Genomic DNA, 20,769 nt, shown 5'->3' with positions numbered 1-20,769 from the left:
CTTCTTCACAGTGACCTACTAATTGCCTATTTAGCCAGATATTCAAGGAATACCTTTAGTAATTCCTATGACTCTAAAAATCAATGAGAATACAGTCAATAAATTTTGTAAGTTAATAGTAATTACTTGTAAGTAATATAATTCTAACCAACTACAATGCAAAATAAAACCAATTAACATCTGTTCACCAATCTTAATCTAATACATGTTTTGGCCCTAAGAAAACAAATATATTCACAAGAGCAGTTGTATGTGTGTTTTATGTTTTGGTGGCAGAAGTTACTCCATGGAAGCTTGCAGTAATAATCATAAAAAGAAGTCTAGTTTCCTACCACTCTGTTTTTTTTCAGGACTAATTGTAAAGAATGAGATTTATTATAGGATTATTTTACTACTGTCTTTAATAGAGATTTTCATTTTTAAAAATGCTAAATTATAGTTGCATAAAGCTATTTTAATGTACTTGAAAAGTAGTGTAGTTATTTCTAGCAGGGAGAAAGGGGTAAATATGTAGCTTAAGAGGAAGGACACCAACAATTATTAAGAACAGATCATATTTCAGAGGCTGGGCTTCTGGTTCTTACTCTCATTTTCTCACAAGAACTCTATAGGCAAGGAGCGTCATCCTCATCTTCAGACAGGAAAAGCCAGGCTCAAAGAGCTTAAGCAACATAGCAAGCTTGCCCAGAAAGACCTGGCAGTGCCATGATCTAAACTCCAGGAAGTCTGACTTGAAAGCCTAGGGCTCTTTCCATTATCATGAGATGCCTCCATGTGTGACATTAAGGATGAAAATACTTATTTGGTGCTTATTCTGTAAGGACATATAGCCTCGTAAAATCATCCTAATGAGAAAACAAAAGGACAATCTCTATTAAGAATTATTAACGAGATACCAAAACCAAACGCATACCTGAGACAGTTAAGCCCTTTCTATGATCCCCACAAAAAATCATGGGCCATTTATGAAACTTCAGCATCTCTCTAGGTGACTATCTATACGTGAATGAAACATAAATTTTTGAGTATACCTCTGAGGGTATCTACACATAAGAGCTTCAACAAGAATCTTACTTTCAGAGTAGGCTATCATGAAGATACTCTTAGTCTCTAGCCCATTAATCTGTTAAAAACAACTGTATCTCCATTTGCCTGGGTTAGAGAAAAATAGCCCAAACTTCCTCTGTGAGAACCCATACCATGACAGTATGACTGTCAGGAGCCTAAAACTGTTCCTTCCAAAGAATCCAAATGGCTCTTGATCCTCCAAACACTATGCCAAGGAATCATTAAATCAACCGGATCCTTAAAGACCATTCCTGGACACTAGCATCGTACAAGGTCCCTGAGACATACTGTTGTGCTTCTTTGTGGAGACAAATATACATATATCCTCATTTTTACAAAACAGAAAAATCAACTATTTATATATGAGTTAGAATCTAGGGATCGATAGGTAGTTTATAAAACTTGTGCCCTCTTTTGGCTTTGTATGAAGCAGGATGCGATCTGCATGTGACAGCTGCATGCAGATGCATGAAGTAGATGTTTTCTAACTCTTTGCTCTTCTTTTGCTTTTATTGAAGAACTGTATGAAACACATTATGATTTACATGGTAGAGAGAACTAGAATACTAATAAGTTATATATCTGAGCTATTGGACGATACTCTTATTTACAAATATTACTTGAGATGATGGGAATTTAAGAAATAGGAACTGTGCAGGTGCAGTGGCTCACGCCTGTAATCCCAGCACTTTCGGAGGCCAAGGCAAGTGAATTACTTGAGTCCAGGAGTTCGAGACAGCCTGGGCAACATGGTGAAATCCCATCTCTACAAAAAATACAAAAAATTAGCTGGGCATGGTGACACGTGCCTGCAGTCTCAGCTACTCAGAAGCCTGAGGTGAGAGGATTGCTTGAACCTGGGAGGCAGAGGTTGCAGTGAGCCAAGATTGTGCCACTGCACTCCAGCCTGGGCACCAGAGTGAGACCCTATCTCAAAAAAAAAAAAAAAAAAAAAAAAAAAGAAAGAAAGAAAGAAAGAAAAAAGAAATAGAAACTGAAAACTATCATTCTACATTTTTAAAAATCACAAAACATTCAGAAAAACGTGCTATACTTTTAAAAGGAAAAAGGAATACAAGTTGAAATATGGTTTTGACACTCTTTCAACCATTTATGTCTAAAGGTGAACTATTTATATGTGAACATATTACTTTCCCTCCCGACTACCAGTTTGTCCCAACACACTACTGAAGTACAGAAAATAATTCAGATATGCAATCTTCTCCCTGAAAAAATAACAAATACCCCTATTTGACTAGCACTTCCCAATTCTGCCATGCATAGCTGTTATCATCATGTGCTCCTAAAAAGAAAACACCCTAATCTCTCCTATCAGACTGAAATGGATTCCTACTTTCTTTGTTTTTTCCAGAATAATGCCAGGAACACATTATTTCAATTTGTAGAAACAGTTCAATTAGTTGAAAACAGAATGAATAAGTTCTTTAATAACTTGAAATATATTACAAATGTTAAATAAGAACCACAATGTGGGAATAATCAAGGAAACTAGAGACTGAGAATTAGTAAAAACTTTTAAATGTTGGTGGGCATAGGTTTGGCCACATTAAACCAAGATTAGATGATCTAACATGTCATCCAAACTAGACAAGCCAGGACAAGAGGGCAAAGTGAGACCACGCCTGGCAAATCAGGACATCTGGTCACTTTAGTTCCCTGTTAATTTCTGAAAAATTTTCAAGCTTTATTTTAAATTAGTGCCTAGCACATATAATAAGTGCTCAGTAAATATCTGTTCAGAATAACTAAGATTTAATTTAGTTTATCTGTTAACCAAGAAATCTAAAGGTAAATTAGGTTTTATATTTGAGCATCAATTACTTTACCAAGTGCTTTCTAATTGCCTTACAGTTGTCAGCATTGTCTTTTGAAAACTCAAGTTTAATTTAATGTTTAGCATCTATTGTTCTAATGATTTCTTCTTCCTGCCAGCATTCATATCTAGAGAGTAACTTAATTTCTCCCTATTTATTCTGCTCAACCAAAACAATCGAGGCCACTTTAACTTCATATTTTTTAATGCATGGAGAGACCACTCTGGGAACATGACTTGTTTGTTTTTGTTTATGTGAAACACAAAGTGAGACAGCATCTCACTTTGTTGCCAAGGCTGAAGTGCAGTGGCAAGATCACACTTCACTGCGGCCTCATATTCCTGGACTCAAGAGATCCTCCAACCTTGGCCTCCTAAAGTGTTGGGATTACAGGTATGAGCCACTGCATCCAGCCTGCAGGAAGGTAGTTTTTGATGGCATATTTGTGTCTAGCCAGGTGTCAGGTGACTTTAAGCATATAAGTAAGAGAGAATAAGATATCTGTTCCTGCTCAAGCTTCCATGCCTCAGATACCTGACTTGTATGTGCAAAGGGAATGATCTACAGAGAACTGCGACAGTCTAATAATTATATGCCCATCTCCACATTACTACCTGAGATAAATTCCTACACATGGTCTCTTTACTTCATTTTTATGCACTTTGCTTTGGGTTTACCTCTATAAACAAAATATAAATAAAATATAACATTAAATACGTAGTTTCTAAAATTTCCATTTTTAAGAAGCTTCTAAAGAAGCTGTGCTGTTCAATATTGAACTATCTTCCTAATCTTTATAAGAAGAGTTCTCTCTCTTACTGCTGTATTTTTTAATTGGACAGAAGTATGTGAGCTCAAAGAGATGTTGACTCAAAGGCTTTTGGCATAATTTGAAATTAATGCATCTGATAAGTTTCAAATTTTTGATAAATGATCCTGAAAGATAATTTTCATTCTTTTGTGTCTTAATCTCTTCTGTATTGCAACTACACCCTCAATCAAATGAGAAAATGTGAAGAGCTCCTTCTCACGCAGGACTGGTTACACCTCCAATGAGCGATCAATAAGGATTATAATCAGAGAATTTCAGAATCAGGAGTTTCCTATCCACTCAATTTACTAGTAATGATTAAAATCCTTATTTAGTAATTTTTCAGTAGTGTTTAAGGGTTACAAGTAGACAGACAAGTTATATTCATAAAAACCACAGCCAGATTTTGTGACTTGGTTTCTGGAAATATAGATTTGGAAAAAAAGTAATAAAAGGCATATAACAAAAACCAGTGGGTAATGTTTTACAAGTCACCTAGCAGAAAGAGTTTTATTTATAACTCCTAGTTTGGAAGTTACTGAGTGCTTTAGGCTAAAACAACACATGGTATGAACCAGAAGTTGTGGCCATCACATCATATTGGTTTATTTCAACTGCAGACAACAGAGAGGAAATTCTATAATTATAAGAAGTCTTGTTGGCTAGTCATGTTTGATACTTTTAAAAGTTTTCACCTCAAATACAACTTGGTTGGGAATCAATGAACAGTAACTAACTGCTAGAATAATCTAATTCATTCTAAAACACATCCCATACAGTAATGAACCTTTATGGTATTAGCATGTCTATAAATTATAAGAACTGATTGAGTATATATTAACTTCCTAAGAAAGCAGAATATTATAGAAAAATAAGAGTGGTAAAATGAATAGCAAAAATACACATTTTTCATTACTTTGAATTAATATAGAAATCATGGAACCTTCTTTTGACTTTAAATACTTACAAACAAAATAGTTGTCAATAAAAACATTTTTTAAAAAGTCAGTGATTGATGCAAATTGTTTTCTATCTGAATTACATTATCACCTGAATAATAAACAATGCCCTATAGCAAACATAAGCTGTCTCCAAAACATTTTGGAACTTCATAGTTTAATTCAAGTTTTTCAATAAAATCCTCACCTGACCCCTGAATACCATAAAGTGTCAAGAAAAACAGTCTTTTCAGATAAGTTTCCAAGCTCTCCTTTGCTGAAAGTAGTTACTGGAGAAAAATGCCTATATAACAAGTATTAGATAACCTAAATATTTTCAAAGTTTGAATATGCAGTTAAGGACATTTTTATCAACATATAGATAATGTTACCCATTAAATTGGCAGTGAAACAAGTTAACTTACAGTCACAACTGAGATGTGTGCTCTTTTTTATTCTAATGCTTCTTGGGTTTATGTTGTGGGTTGGCTACCTGATACAGAAACCTATAAGTAATTTAATGCAAAACATGCATTCTTAGCTAGTCCAGGCAAAGCAGTAGAGATGAAGTCTTATGACATGCATGCACAAGACCTATGCTAAAAAAAAACTTCTCCATACTGGAAAGAAAATAGAGATGATGCGTTCTGTTGAGATTTTGGGAATAGCCAGTGAGTGGGATGTGATGAGAGGGTAGTTTCATAACCACAGTTTTCATTATCTTGCATTGGCCTATGAATCAGCATGCCATGCGTTCCTCTGCTAATGATATAAATTACCATAGAGAGAAGCAAGAGCTCAGGAATAGACAGGTTCAAAACTGGGACTGAGATGAAGGTGCATGAACTGGTCTCTGTTCCCAAGCCCAGGCCATGAACGTCTATTGGTTTCTATATCATACATGTATATGATGGAAATCATGACGCGATCAAAGGGGGGCACTTTCAGAAAAAAAAATTCCATTAAAGTAAACATGGTCAATGCATTCATGATTCTGTGTTACAGTCTCAAACATAAACCGAGTGAGTAACAGTGAAATGAAGACTATAATTATTACCAGCTACAGAAAAACCTGCTTCTCATTTTGACGTTCAAAGGGCAATGCTATAAAAATTTATTAAAAAAAAAAAAAGAAAGAAAAGAAAGAAAAAGGAATGACAGCAGGGATGTTACCATTATGTTGTCAAAGTCTTCCAGAAGGGAGACAGCAGAGTTACAGAAGTCCTACAGAAAGGGGACAGCAAGAAAACGGCAGACAATACAGATAAGATTTTTTAGCCTAATGACGTGGGTAGCCAAAATACATATGAACTATTTCAATTAAAACAATGTTGCAGGAAGTCAAGACTTAAAAACATAAGCCCTATAAGGGTTTTATTAATTCATATGTCAAACATCCTCACTGCAGACTGCAACACTGATAAACAATATGGTGGTATTCATATATTAGAACAGCACAACATGGAGGTTAAATGGTGACATAAAAGTAGAGGAGATATCAGACAACGAAACGTGCTGCAACCAAGGGGCTTTGGAACCCCCATGTGAGCAATAGGGGCCTAGGGTCCTTCCCGCCCTAGAGCCAGTAGGGGAGCTCAGGACATGTGGGTCACATTAAGCAGACAAGACATTAAGTGAACAGTCAGCAGGCCATATGTTCTTGAAGGATGTGATTAGCTCCATCCCCAGTAAATCCAAGGAAGACATCATCAGGTTAACCACATATTCAACTGATCGCAGTAGACAACAAATATTTATAGTGTCACCATTGTTTGCACACTAAGAGGGAATTTGATTTACGAAAAGTCAACTGAATACCTGGGGAAAATTGCTATTTCTCAACTAAATGAATCCCTTTTTAAATCATTTATATATTCAAATTCCAAGGGATATATTACTGAAATGTTAAAAATTTCCCTGAACTCACTGAGTTCTGGAGGTAGACATGAAGCAAAGGATTTCACCAATAATAAAAAAAGCATTTTACTATACTGAGAATTAGAAAGTATAGGAGGAATTTCCCAGGTAAATAATACCTATTCTCACCATTTTACGCATAGGTACATAATTCATTGCATTTGTACATTGGTTTTTTTTTTTTTTTTTTTTTTTTTTTGAGACAGAGTCTCGCTCTGTCACCCAGGCTGGAGTGCAGTGGCCGGATCTCAGCTCACTGCAAGCTCCGCCTCCCGGGTTTATGCCATTCTCCTGCCTCAGCCTCCCGAGTAGCTGGGACTACAGGCGCCCACCACCTCGCCTGGCTAGATTTTTGTATTTTTTAGTAGAGACGGGGTGTACATTGGTCTTTAGATTCAACTGCCATGCTTGTATTAGTGATTCATTTCCTCACCCCTCCATCCAATCTTCTGCCCTCTCTCATAAAAATAAAGCGGCAAACACTATCTCCTAGCTCATTATATTTGCCTAATCATAATTTTAGCAAATAAAATCAGCACCTTCCTCATTGTTCAAATAAACAGAGAAATACCAGATATAAGTAATAAGCGAAGCACCCACCTCCCTGGACATGCTTTCTACCCAAAAAACAAAATGATAGGGTTTAGGACATATTTACCAGTACAGTGGTTTTCTTCTCCTAAGTTCGTTTTTGTCATTGAAATGTATATTAATTACACCCTCTGAATAAACACATTAGTTATCAATACTGAAAATATGTTTCAACAAGACTATTTTCCCTACCTTTAACAAATGAAACTATAATTTGAAATATGCTCTATTTATATGGTCAGGAAGTTTACAAAAGGGAAAACTTGAATAGCTAGTAAAGTTATAAAAAATGACTAAACTCACAGGTAATCAGGAAAATGCAAATTAAGATGTCACAATATAATATCATTTCACCTGCTCTGATTGAGAAAAATAAGGTCTAGTAATACCAAGCATTGGTGAGAATATGGAGAAAGAAAAATGCCCATATACTATTCTAAGAGGAATCACCACCACTTTCAAAATCACTCAGCATTTCCATGTTCAGGTACACACCCTAAAACTTTCCACATGTATAGAAGAAATGTAAAAGAATGTTTACTCTAACAGTTAACAGTTAAAAAAATTGAATAACTTAAATGACCATCATCAACAGAATGAATAACATATTAATATTCGTAATGAAATAACATCCAACAGGATAAATGAATGAATATAACTATGAAACAAAGTAGAAATAATTAAAATATTAGCTACAAAAAAGCTGCAAAATAATACAACACGTGTGAGAACATTTACATAACATTTCAAATCTACAAAGTAATACTGTACAATGTTTATGTTGGTGGATGCAAATGTATATATTAAAAGTACAAAAACATGCATAAGAAAGTAAAACACTAAATTCATGATGGGGATTCCCACTTTAGAAGAAGGGAGGGAAATAATGATACAAGGAGGCTCATCCACATCTATAATGTTTTATTTAAAAAATAACCTAGAGCATTATGGAAGAATATTATTTAATAAAGTTAGGTGGTAAGTACATTAGTGATTATTACATTATTTTCTATTCTCATCTATATGCTTGAAATACATATACCATTAAAGAGTGAGTGGGAGGGATGGAGAAAATAAACATATTCCATTTCCTTAGGGTGGGAGATCAATTACCGAACAAAGGGTAATTGCTCAACTTAAACAGTAATCCAAGAGCATGTTCCCATGAAATCACAGATTCATTTTTGCCAAGGAGCTAACAGCTCTGGGAGGTTCTGACTCAGTCATCCTTCCTTCTTTAAATTACCTATTTCCTTGATTTGGATACACAAATGATGGGACCTACTCCATGGTGGATAACCAAATCCTCTTTACAAGTCGCTACATGTACTGGCTATAACTGGGCACACATTTCTGCCCTCTGAAAGGAATCTTCCTCTTTTCTGCCCTGAAAAATCCTTATGATTCATGATCTGTATGGAGCCTATAACCAAGCGCATTTTTTTAACCAATTTGTCTGAATCAATTCAAGCTAAACATATCTTCCGTCTATCCTTCTTTGGACTCTTGAAAATATGCTGTCTGGAATTATTACACGAACAATAAAATAATTTAGTATACTGAAAGGAAAAATCAGAATAAAGCAACACCATAAATCAAGGCATAAAGACATAAAGTTCTTTTCCTGGGTCAAAACTTTAGATTGTTTCTGCAAGCCCCTTCCCTAGATGATTTGATACTGTGAGGGTTATGAAAGTTCCTTAAGGCCTGGCGCGGTGGCTCACGTCTATAATCCCAGCACTATAGAAGGCCGAGGCAGGCAGATCACCTGAGGTCAGGAGTTCAAGACCACCCTGGCCAACGTGGTAAAACACTGCCTCTATTACAAATACAAAAATTAGCCAGGCGTGGTGGTGCACGCCTGTAGTCCCAGTCACTCAGGAGGCTGAGACAGGAGAATCGCTTAAACCTGGGAGGCAGAGGTTGCAGTGAGCTGAGATCGTGCCACTGAACTCCAGCCTGGGCAACAGAGGGAGACCCTGTCTCAAGAAAAAAAAAAAAAAGAAAAGAAACTCCCTTAAGATTCCTTCTGCAAGCCCCTTCCCTAGATGATTGATATGGTGAGGGGGATGGTGAGGTGAGATGAAAAAAAGTTCCTGCTGTCAAAAGAAAAATACTGAGTGTAAGAATGGAATGGGTGGAAAATAATTAAAGCAGCATTTTGCATTATAATCAATATTCTACATTCTGTGACAGTTCTAACAGAATATGTGAAAAATAAAATACAGTGATACTTTTAATACTGAGATTGGAATGAGTCGCTCAAGCATCACAGTATTTAAAGAACAAAAACACACCACTCTAAGAAGCTAAAATGACAATTAGGATGACAAAACAACATTCCTTTTTATGAGTTTGTTCTATTGGTAACCATTAAGCAAATGAGGATTAAACCAATCCTATTAATGGCAATTTATGTGATTATACAAGTAAACCATTTGATATGCCTTCATTTTAAAGCTTAACATGTTTAAGAAAATAATACTGTTACAGGAAATGAATTTCTTTTGAAATAACAAACCATAAAAATACTAATAAGCAGCAATGGTAAGTATGACAGCTAACACTTTTTGAGCACTTACTATGAGCCATCCACTGTTCTAAGGGCTGTTTTACACATACTAAATCATTAACTTCACAACTACCCTATAAAGTAAGTACAGTATAGAATTAGCTCCATTTTATAGATGGGACTCTGAGACACAGAAAGGTAGTGTAACCACTGGACTGAGTTCCATCTAAATACAGGACACTGAGTAAGAAATAGAATAGTTTGTTTTTGTTTTTTGTTTTGTTTTTTTACAGCAGTCGCCACTTCTCTGCGGTTTCCCTTCCCACAGTTTCAGTTACCTGCAGAAAACCACAGTCCGAAAATAGGTGAGTACAGCACAGTAAGGGATTTTGAAAAAGATGACATTTACATGTTTGTTACAGTATATTATTACAATTGTTCTATTTTACTATTAGTTACTGTTACTATCTTACTGAGCCTAACTTATAAATTAAACTTTATCATACAGGTACCTATACATAGGAAAAAACATGGTCCATATCAGGTTTGGTGCTCTGGGGTTTCAGCAACCACTGAACGTATTCCCTGTGGATAAGCAGGGTGATGGGACTACTGTATTTTCCTAGATGAAGACTGCAACCAAGAAGAATGAAAACAGGTTTCTTGCCAAAACATCTTTCTGCATGTCCATATGCACTAAAGCTATAGGAAAATATACTCAATTATAACAATTATTACATCAAATAATCTCATTAAGATACTTAACAATATCCATGCTATTCAGCACTTGTTGTCTACGTACTGTGTTAAACACTTTCTTAACACATTCCTGAGGAAATATAAGACAATCCATGACAGAATATTCCATGACTGACTGAAGCTCATGTACAATCTCTGCAGTGGAACTAGAGGGTTATTTTATGGAATTCTGGTTTTCATTGTGTATCACTGAAGGGTGGATGGTTTCTGCATATGCCAACTTCCCCCAACCAGACAGGAGGAGGACAAGCGGACACTGTGAGGTCTTAGATATATCCTGAGTTCAGGAATTTATGTTTACCTTTCCCATTTAGGTTTTCAAAACAACCACAGCAGACATCACTAGAAGGGCCAGTTTCTGGAAGCACTGGGAGGGAAAGCTAGGAGAAGGGTGTGCGGATAAAAATCAGACTGCTGAGGACTAAAGCTACTAAGAAACTTCAGGCTCCTGGAAACAGCTGATGAAATCTTACATTATTCATTTGATACACAGCTCATAGATTTGTACTATGTGCTTAGCAGATGAAAAGATAATACAAAATAGTATACAGCCCAGTGTCTGACCTCATAAGAAAAGGGAGTAACCAGTGGGTTACTAGACAACTGTCATAGGAAGCAGTCACATCCAAAACCTGGAGAAACTTATCAGCATGTAAAAGCATCTGCTGAATTCCAGAATCGGTTTTGAAGATTAATACAAATGGAAATTCTCTGTTCGTTATATTTAAGAAAATGAACCTCTAGAATAAGAAAATTACTAGGATATGGATAAAAATACATCTACTTACTTTTCTCTACAAGAAGCCAAAAAATGAAAAAATAACTATATTATTAGACCTTACGTAGCTAGAGAAATTCATATCGTATGTGGGTGAGTAACCTGAGAAATTCTTCCTGCTATAGCGTGAAATGGTCAGTACTTACTAGAAAAGCAAATTGTGCCCAGCAACATATATTAAAACAATTGCTCAATATTGCTTACATTCCATATAATTCTGTCTTTAGATTCTGAAGGATTATCACAAGAATTTTTCTGCCATAACACCATATTTAGCTAAATTCCAGTTATATTAATAGCTTATGCGTGATCTATAAAGAGAAAGGAAAGGCACTAACATTTCCTCAGAACCTCCTAAGTACAGGTACCGTGGTGGATGCTACATGCAAATCTCATTAGCTCGATGTACTACAGGATCACAGTACATTGTGACTGCATAATATATGCATTTCTCTTCCTTTAAGAATACTATTTTCCTCAATTATCTAACACTTGAAGAATGATAACAGAGAAAAAGACATATCTTACTTGTGAAAGCCCTTCAGAGACTCCATAGTTAAGTTTCAACTGTTAAAAACAATTATGAAGTGAGTTTGAGATGAAGAAGTGAATACTGTACAATCACTGTTATGAAGCTGAGCTTTTCCAATTTGAAGAAGGCATTTCTGGTCTTAAAAGTTTAAAAAGAGAAGAATAAAGAAAAAAAAATCGAACATTGTAATGGAGTTAGCACAAAAGAATCAGAAAAAGAATGAACTAACAATTAATTCCCATTGGTACAAGCAGTACAACTGTAGGTGGTACAAAAGGATAGAGCCAGGAATTTTTGGTAGGAGAAAGAAAAGTAATGCTGTCATCCAGGTACACTTCTCCAAATATGCAAGGATATCTTTGATTACATGTAGATTATTCAATTAAATGATTTAAAAAAATTTTGAAGCTGAAATCGTGTCATGGCTTATATCAGGAAGAGAACCTTTTAAGGACAGGTGTATTTACCCATAAATAGCCCAGTGGGCTTTCCCCCAGTGCTAGGAACCACTTAACAGTATTTCAAAGTTAATTTGGCAGCAACAGCTTGAAAGTGGGCTATAAATAAGAAAAACTATGCCTTGTGATAAAAAGGTAGATACGAAAAAAAAAATTAAAGTGGCACTTACTTTACTTTATTTATTTATTTTTCTTGAGATGGAGTCTTACTCTGTTGCCCAGGCTGGAGTGCGGTGGCGTGATCTCAGCTCACTGCAAACTCCACTTCCCAGGTTCAAGTGAGTCTCCTGCCTCAGCCTCCCAAGTAGCTGGGACTACAGGCATGCTCCACCATGCCTAATTTTTGTATTTAGTAGAGACAGGGTTTCACCATGTTGGCCAGGCTGATCTCAAACTCCTGACCTCAAGTGATCCACCTGCCTCAGCCTCCCAAACTGCTGGGTTTATAGGCGTAAGCCACCGCACCTGGTCCTAGGCTTTATTACTTTGAAAGAGGGCTAAATTCATTCTAGTAGGATGGTTTTCCAACGTCTAGTGAATTTTTTTTAACTCAAAAATGATTTGAAGCAATAGTACAACTCTAATTTTGCTGATTCCCAAAAAGAGCTAAAACTCTCAATGAGGCTTTAAAAAATAACTGTAAACATGTTGCTTATTTAGGCAAATTAAATAATTTTTCATATTTTAATCAAATGTTCATCATTTATGTGCAAGCAGTAGCTTAGGCCCATCTTTTCTTACACTCAGGAAGCTAAAGCAATTGCTAGGGTTCAGGGAGCGACAAGCACGTGGTGATGACTGTTGCTTGCATTATCATACATTCAATTAGTTTCTTCTCTCTTGTCCTTATAATTCAGGTAAAAAAAAAGAACCATTTTTAAGAATGAATGACTAACCTCACCATCACCATCCACCAAAATCATCACTAAGTGGCCCAAATGCAGGGAGTGCCATAAATTACACAATGGAGATATGCCTAGAAAGTTATCCAACAGACAAAGAATATTTTTTTAAAGCATTTGAATTTCTTGCTATGTTGAAAGTATTGTGGTTTTTCTTAGAGCAGGATGTACCTGTAGATTCGCTATTTCCATTGGAGGGTCATGAAGGTACCTAACTCATAGAGTTACCCTGGTATCTAAGATAGCTAATACATTTAAGTGCTTAGAAATGTTTTGGCATATAGTAAGTGCTCTGTTAGTGTTAGCTATTATTATCAAAATAGTGCATGACCACTTTAGAAAGGCTAGAAAATACAAGTATACAGAAACTAGAAAAAGAAATCCCCATTCTCACCTCATACTTTATTTTAATGTATTTATATAGATGCATAGGTTCTTCATGAGTTTATACTAAGTGCTGATGTTTTCTTAAACATGGATCACCTCTTCTATAAAGAACATTGGGTTATAGGCCACAAAAACAGAAATATAAATTAAGAATTAAATTGAATTTATCCAGATCCTGACTGTTGTTTATAATTTATTTTCTGCTCTAGACCTTATTAAATATACACTAGAAACAAAAAGTAAAGGCAGGGCACTATCAGAGAAAACCTAAGAAACATCGGGGCTTCAGAGACATAACCTCACAGTAATAAGTCTAAAAATAATACATGAAACAAGAGCTGAAAGTAGTACAGAATATGGTGGTAATTATAATAGGAAAATGAGCGCTCTGAGAAGGTCACCTCAAGGATAAAAGACCTGCTTCTTCTAATTGACCAGAAAGTCATCAGTCCTTCTTTCTGTTTTGAGGTATACTTTTAATAAACCTAAGACATATCAAATTCTTATTTGATCAATGATAACAGTAAAATACAATGGAAGAAAAGTATTTATAAGCCTGTAACAGAGAGAGAGACCTGCACTCACACAAGTATACAGCGATATGCATACAGGAAGAATATGCCACATACCCCAAACTCATACCAAGCTAGTGGAGGTAATAAAATGCAAAGGACTCCTTTGCTGGGGTCTGGACAAACCTGTTGGAAAGGCCGAGTCTGGGCTTGCCTGAGAAGCCGCTGTTGCTGCTGCTGCTGCAGAAGCTTCATCTGTATCAACTGCTGCTGCGATGTGATTGCATGAAGAGAAGGCGGCTGCATCATGGCGCCGGAGCGCCGCTGTAGCATGTTTGACAGAGCTTGTTTGGTGTTGGTTGGGACAAAGGAGCCTGCAGGGTCCAATCTGGAGCCACCTACAAAAGCAACCAAAAGGAAACACTTTCTAACTATGTTAATGCAACAGGTCTTCTTATTTATCAAAACACAGAAATTTCATCTTCTAAGTCTCACTTTATGAAAAAAGTAGAAAACAATGCACTGTCCCACCTGCCACAAATACTAAAGACCTGTTGAGTTGCATAATTTACAAAAGATGGGGGGAGTGATGTAGAAGTGAATTATACTACTTTGATATAACTTCATGGAGGTCTTCAGTTCATAAATTGAAATGCACAAAACATACAGTTGTTGGCATAATTTCATAATTACATGGGTTTTAAATTAGGCAAGGCCCTCAGGAACATATTACTTATATAAAACATACTGCCTTTGTGATGTATTTTGCCAAGTTTTTAAGCCATTCATATAAATCCTTTTGTACTTTTCATCAAATCTGAAGCTCATGTCATTGAAGCCTTTTCACTATGGTAAAATGAAAATGCATGTTTTATAGTAGAGGCATGAAAATGCTTTAAAATCTTGAAATGCTTGCAAACTTCAAATACCATGATTGTTATGAGAAAACATCTTTTTTGAAGGCTAAAAATCAAATAAACAAGCAACTATTATATTGATGCTTAAGAAACCACAAGAAATCCTTTACATATTTGTATATTATAATTTGTCATATGTCTTTAAAACTTAGGGGAAAAAAGTCAACATATGCTGGCTTCACAATAAATGTCAATTCTTCATTCACCAAAAATAGTCCTTGATATATGTAAATGAAAAAAAAAAACTCTACATAAGCACCTCATAAAAGTTGTTTTATCTTTTTTATAAAGCAAGATGTATGATGAAAACAAACATTTTAAAGCTTTTTTTTTTTTTTTGGAAAAACCCACATTCTTTTAAAGACTCAGTACCACAATCAGCAATACAATTTATGAAGTTGTGAAAAGAAACTAAAAATCTTGGGATGCCGAACTTACTATGACAAAGGTAAAAGTCAATGTTGGGAACTGAGTCATGAAAAACTATCCCCCCTTCCTAAATAGATAGCTGCAAAGATAGAAGGCTACACACCTCCCCAGGGGGCCTCCCTCAAAATTTGCTCACAAGGAAATTCCTTGTAAGCTCCAAGAGACTGACTCTAAAATTAACAGCTTTTATGGTGGGGGCGGGGGTTGTGGGGGAGCAGGACAGAGCTAGAAGTCATCCCTCCGCTTATCAGAGACAAATACATATTTGACCTCTTCCTCTACTCTGTGTTTACTTAATCTTATGTAAAAATGCAGATTCAACACCATAATTGACTAAAACTTCAACCTGCTTCTTTCATATGTAAAATGTAGATTCAGGGAATGTTGATCAAAGCCTCAAAAGAATGAAACTGCTTACTCCTTTTATCTACTTCCCCTTCTTTTTCCTTCTTCTTTCCCCTACTGCCTACTCTTTCCCCTTTAAATACTGAAGTCCCCAAACCCTCTTTGGGAAAAGCACAGATGTTCCTGTGATTTGTGTTCCTTTTTCCCAGGCATGTCCTCAACCCTGGTACAATAAACCTCTAAAATGAGTGAGATTTGCCTCAGTCATCTTCTTCTATTTACAAAGCCATTCAGCAGCATTTGAAGAGCATTTGGAAAAAACCAGAAGTAACACATGGCAGGGTAACTTCTGTTGAAGCAACAATCAGAACGTATATTACGTGTTAAGAATTACGTATATTAATATGTAAAAACAGATTCATTTATAGAAAAGGGAAATTCTTTTTAAAGATTAATTTTTTAAAATTTTCCTAACTCTATGATCTTGTACCTCTGGGAAACTATCAAAATAAAATATTACAAAATTGGCTGAAGCCCTTTGTATACCTAATTACTTTCCTCACTGATTCCTACCAAATGCTATTCTGAATCTGGAGTTTACCATCCTATGCATTTCTTCACAACTTTATCACACTGGTGTGTATATATGAGAAAGATTAGGGAAAGATACATATGTTTTTGTATGTGAGTGATGGTGGGAGATTGTTTTGCATTTAAACCCTATATGAATGGAATCATGTTGTACATACTGTCTTGTAACTTTAGAGGATGCTTTTTTTTTTTTTTTTTTTTTTTTTGAGACTGAGTCTGGCTCTGTCGCCCAGGCTGGAGTGCAGTGGCCGGATCTCAGCTCACTGCAAGCTCCGCCTCCCGGGTTTACGCCATTCTCCTGCCTCAGCCTCCGGAGTAGCTGGGACCACAGGCGCCCGCCACCTCGCCCGGCTAGTTTTTTGTATTTTTTAGTAGAGACGGGGTTTCACCGTGTTAGCCAGGATGGTCTCGATCTCCTGACCTTGTGATCCGCCCGTCTCGGCCTCCCAAAGTGCTGGGATTACAGGCTTGAGCCACCGCGCCCGGCCGAGGATGCTTTTTTTTAAGTAAAAATAAATTCACTCATATAAATCCTCAAAAATAATTTTTTTTCAAAATTTATTTATTTATTTTTACTTTCTTTTTTTTTGAGATGGAGTCTCGCTCTGTCACCCAGGCTGGAGTGCAATGACGTGATCTCGGCTCAAGCAACCTTTGCCTCCCAGGTTCAAGTGATTCTCCTGCTTTGGCCTCCCAAGCAGCTGGGATTTCAGGCATCACCATGCCCAGCTAATTTTGTTTTTGTATTTTTAGTAGATAAGGGGTTTCACCATATTGGCCAGGCTGGTCTTGAACTCCTGACCTTAGGTAATGTGCCCGCTTTGGCCTCCCAAAATGCTGGTATTACAGGTGTAACCCACCATGCCCAGTCCAAAATTTATTTTTTAAATGCCATCTCATACCTAAAGTTCCTCAACTTACAAAAAGCTTTCTATAGTATTCTACAGGGAGAGATTATGTGCTTTTTCAAAGTAGTAAGCTTTCAATTCACAGACAGTCCTTGTGTGTCAGTATCTACAAAGAAACTTCTACATCTCCAAAGTTTAAAATGGCCAAAAATTCACATGGACCTTGGCATTAAAAAGAGGCATTAAAAAGAGGAAGTTTAAAAGGATGGTGATTGCATCCTTCTTTTCCACTCTGAGTCCAGTTTGCAGTCTATATTCATTCACTCAACAATCTATTTTTAAAGGCCTACTATAAAGCCAGAGGTTCCTCTAAGTTCTGGGGATACTGCAGTGAACATAACAGAAAAAATATCTGTCACGAGGCTTACATTCTGGGAAGATAATAAATCAATAAGAAAGTCAGATATAGGCAAGTCAGATGCTATAGAGCAAGCTTGTCCAACTCATGGCCTGTGGGCTGCATGCGGCCCAGTATGGCTTTGAATGCAGCCCAACAAAAATTCGTAAACATTCTTATAACATTATGAGATATTTTTTGTGAATTTTTTTTTTTTTTTTTTTTTTAAGTTTATCACCTATTGTTAGTGTATTTTATGTGTGGTCCAAGATAATTCTTCTTCCAATGTGGCCCAGGGAAGCCAAAAGATTGGACACCCCTGCAATAGAGAAACAGAAAAAAGAGAGAAACAGAGGGTAGAGGGAAGGGGTATGGATTTACAATTTAAAACAGGTTAGTGAAGGCCCCAGTGAGAAAGTAATGTGACCAAGCCCAACGGAGATAGGCAGGAAGTGATGTAGATATCTGAGGGAGAGCACTGCAGGCACAGGGGTCAGCAAGTACAAATGCCCTGAGCTAGGAATATGTGAAAATCACTTACTGAACATGTCTGCAGGGTCAAGCTACCTTCAAAAGGCTATATAACTATTACACTTTACTTTTAAATCTTACATATATACATGTGTGTAACATAAACTTTATTTCATCTTTTAAAAAGTAGGTATTTTGCACGTTTTGGTCACTGCAATATCCTAGTATCCAAAACTGGGTCCACTATATCACGAAGCTCAATACATTCTTGAATAAATAACTGAATCCTCCACCCTATGGGAATAGATATTAGCATATTCATTTTACAGATGACCAAAATGAGGCACAGAGAAATTAAGATTTGGCCAAGGTTATGTAGCAAGAGAGTGGTAGAACCAGATTTGAACCTAAAACTCTTAACTACCAGACCAGTTCCTTTAACCACTAATTTAGAGGACAAAATATGGATTTCCCCCTGCTATAAGCCACAAATGAAACATTTTCTTCCACAGACCTCAAATGTCACACTCAAGTTATAATAAAAATCACAATAGAAAATTTAAAAAATTATTTGTTAAAATGGCACAATAAACCTCTAAAATGAGTGAGATTTGCCTCAGTCATCTTCTTCTATTTACAAAGTCATTCAGCAGCATTTGAAGAGCATTTGGAAAAAAACAGAAGATCAATCTAAGCTGAGAGATTTCAAATAATTTAAACATGCTAAAACATGCAATGCTTCATATAGAAAGAAAATTGAATTCATTTCTAATTAAGAGATGTTTTCATTTAGAAAATTTTCATTTCGGATGAGAAATCTACATGGGCTCGAGCCAAAGCAATACTAAAATCAGGAACATTTTGTTTTCCTTGTTGTTACCTAAATCTTGCTGAATCAATTTTCTTAGTTGTCATGATAATTCAGAACAATAAAAGACACTGTGCAATATTGTGCAATCTTTTAAAACGCCAATAAGAATTGTATCTGATAAAAATACACACAAATTTTACAACATAAAATCTTTATCAACTTTTATATCTTACAGCTTAGAATCACTAGCTAATTTCCTTTTAACACTAAATAAAAGTTCCAAAATCAGTACATAAACTCGTGATTTAACCTATTTTAGAAAAGAAAGAAAAAATTTCTGTGTGAAGGGAGTTACAGAAATGTCAACTGAGCACTCAGTAGTTGAAATGTCCAAGTTTTGTGGAGGTTTCAGGTTAAAAGCTAAGAGAACCACAAGCTGTTTTTCATCTCTGAGTGATCCGTGCTTTCTCGTCACATACCTGGAGTAAGAGATTGGTTCTGAAGGAAAAAGCCGGGCTGCTGGGGCTGGCCCACGAGGTTGTAACCCCACAAGGTGGACTGTGGATGGTGCATCATTTGGGAGGAGATAGGCGAGTAATTAGGAGGCACTCGGTATATGTTGCTCTGTGGATATTCCTTCAACATAAAGTTTTTTAAAAAGTTACTTAACTCCACATTTCACACAGCTAATTAACGCAAATAACTTCAGTAAGCTATCTGAGGTACCTTCTATCCCAATGTACAAAGTTATTTTTTATAAAGGAGAAGATGGAAGGAAGAGTGTTAATAAATCCCCTGGAAAATATTCATTTGAGGTAAACTTTTCCTTCACTTAGAAAGTGCTTGGCTTGCACTGGGCAGAGATGGAAAAGGATCTCTTCTGAATTCTATTTCAAAAGACTACAAGTGTGTCAGGAATACCAATACTGAACGACACTCATCACTGAAAAAGCACCTTCGGTTGCTAAGACTCCTGATAATTTCAACTTAGAACGCCTTTTCGGTATCTTGGGTCTGCAGAATTATACCAGAGAGCCCTACAGTGCTTCAGAACCACTCCTTGGCCAAGATGGTATTTCACTTGCAATTTTCCAGATATCATTCTAAAGAAGTAGACACTCCCCTCATCCCCCATGCTTCCTCTTCTTTATAGTAGCTGCAAAGCCTCCAAGGATCACACCTGAAGGTCTCAATTTCCCAACCTTCCCTCCTCTAGTCTAGCCCTAGAGGATGGAAGAGAAACAAAATCTCATTTCCCTGCAATTTTACCAGAGTATATCTCATTGAAAAGAGGCAGCTTCAGGAAGAATAGAGGAAGAGGGGACATGACCAGACTGACTTGGGGAGCAGGATGGGTTTCAGGGCTTTTGCATCTGAGAAGAAAAAAAGCCCATCCATATGGACTGACAGGCTGGAAACCCCAAATTTGAGGCAGTTTCAGTCTGGACCATTTTAAACATCCCTTCAAGGCAAAGGAATACTGGTAGGAAGACTGAATGAGAAGAGGGTACTGATGCTCAAGTGGCATCCTGAAGTGGTGGTGGTGATTTCTAGAATAGTATTAATCACCAAGCTATCAGCTAGGAATAGATGTATTTTAGTTCTCACATAGGTAAACATAACCAGTCATGAATATCTGAACTAAATGGTGAATATTTCTTCCATTGTGCAGCAAGAACACCGTGGAATTTCATTTAAAACGTCTCAAATCCTCTATCAAGTATTTTCCAGGTTTTAATTTAATTTAAATAGAAAGACATTTTACGTATTACTTCTCAAGGTTTATAAAATTATTTCTAAATTGCCATCAAACAGATTTCTGTTGTAATTAAAACAGTGTTATATGTGGGGAACACTAATAGAGAGCAAGAAGTAAAACTATTTTAAATTAGGTTTATTTTCATATTTTATAAAGCCTAAAGCATGGTATAGAAGTAAAATATATAGGAGGGTAAGATGG

General features: G+C 36.3%; 1 protein-coding gene across 6 annotated transcripts in view; it reads right to left on the bottom strand.

Annotated features, from left to right (window-relative positions):
* MED12L (mediator complex subunit 12L) overlaps positions 1 to 20,769 on the bottom strand; it is a 341,010-nt gene that overhangs the window by 27,948 nt on the left and 292,293 nt on the right. For 3 of the 6 annotated variants that reach the window (XM_045386761.2, XM_045386764.2, XM_074031277.1), the window contains 3 exons: positions 19,289 to 19,445; positions 14,187 to 14,398; positions 5,826 to 5,876 (listed from right to left, as the gene is read on the bottom strand). In XM_045386761.2, the coding sequence (XP_045242696.2) occupies positions 5,826 to 5,876; positions 14,187 to 14,398; positions 19,289 to 19,445 (420 nt within the window). The remainder of the gene's footprint in view (positions 1 to 5,825; positions 5,877 to 14,186; positions 14,399 to 19,288; positions 19,446 to 20,769) is intronic. The other 3 variants (XM_005546118.4, XM_045386767.2, XM_074031278.1) reach the window with 1 other exon arrangement.

This window comes from Macaca fascicularis, chromosome 2 (assembly GCF_037993035.2).
Source record: "Macaca fascicularis isolate 582-1 chromosome 2, T2T-MFA8v1.1".
Taxonomy (NCBI): Eukaryota; Metazoa; Chordata; class Mammalia; order Primates; family Cercopithecidae; genus Macaca; species Macaca fascicularis.
This window is presented reverse-complemented; position numbering and strand designations above follow the sequence as displayed.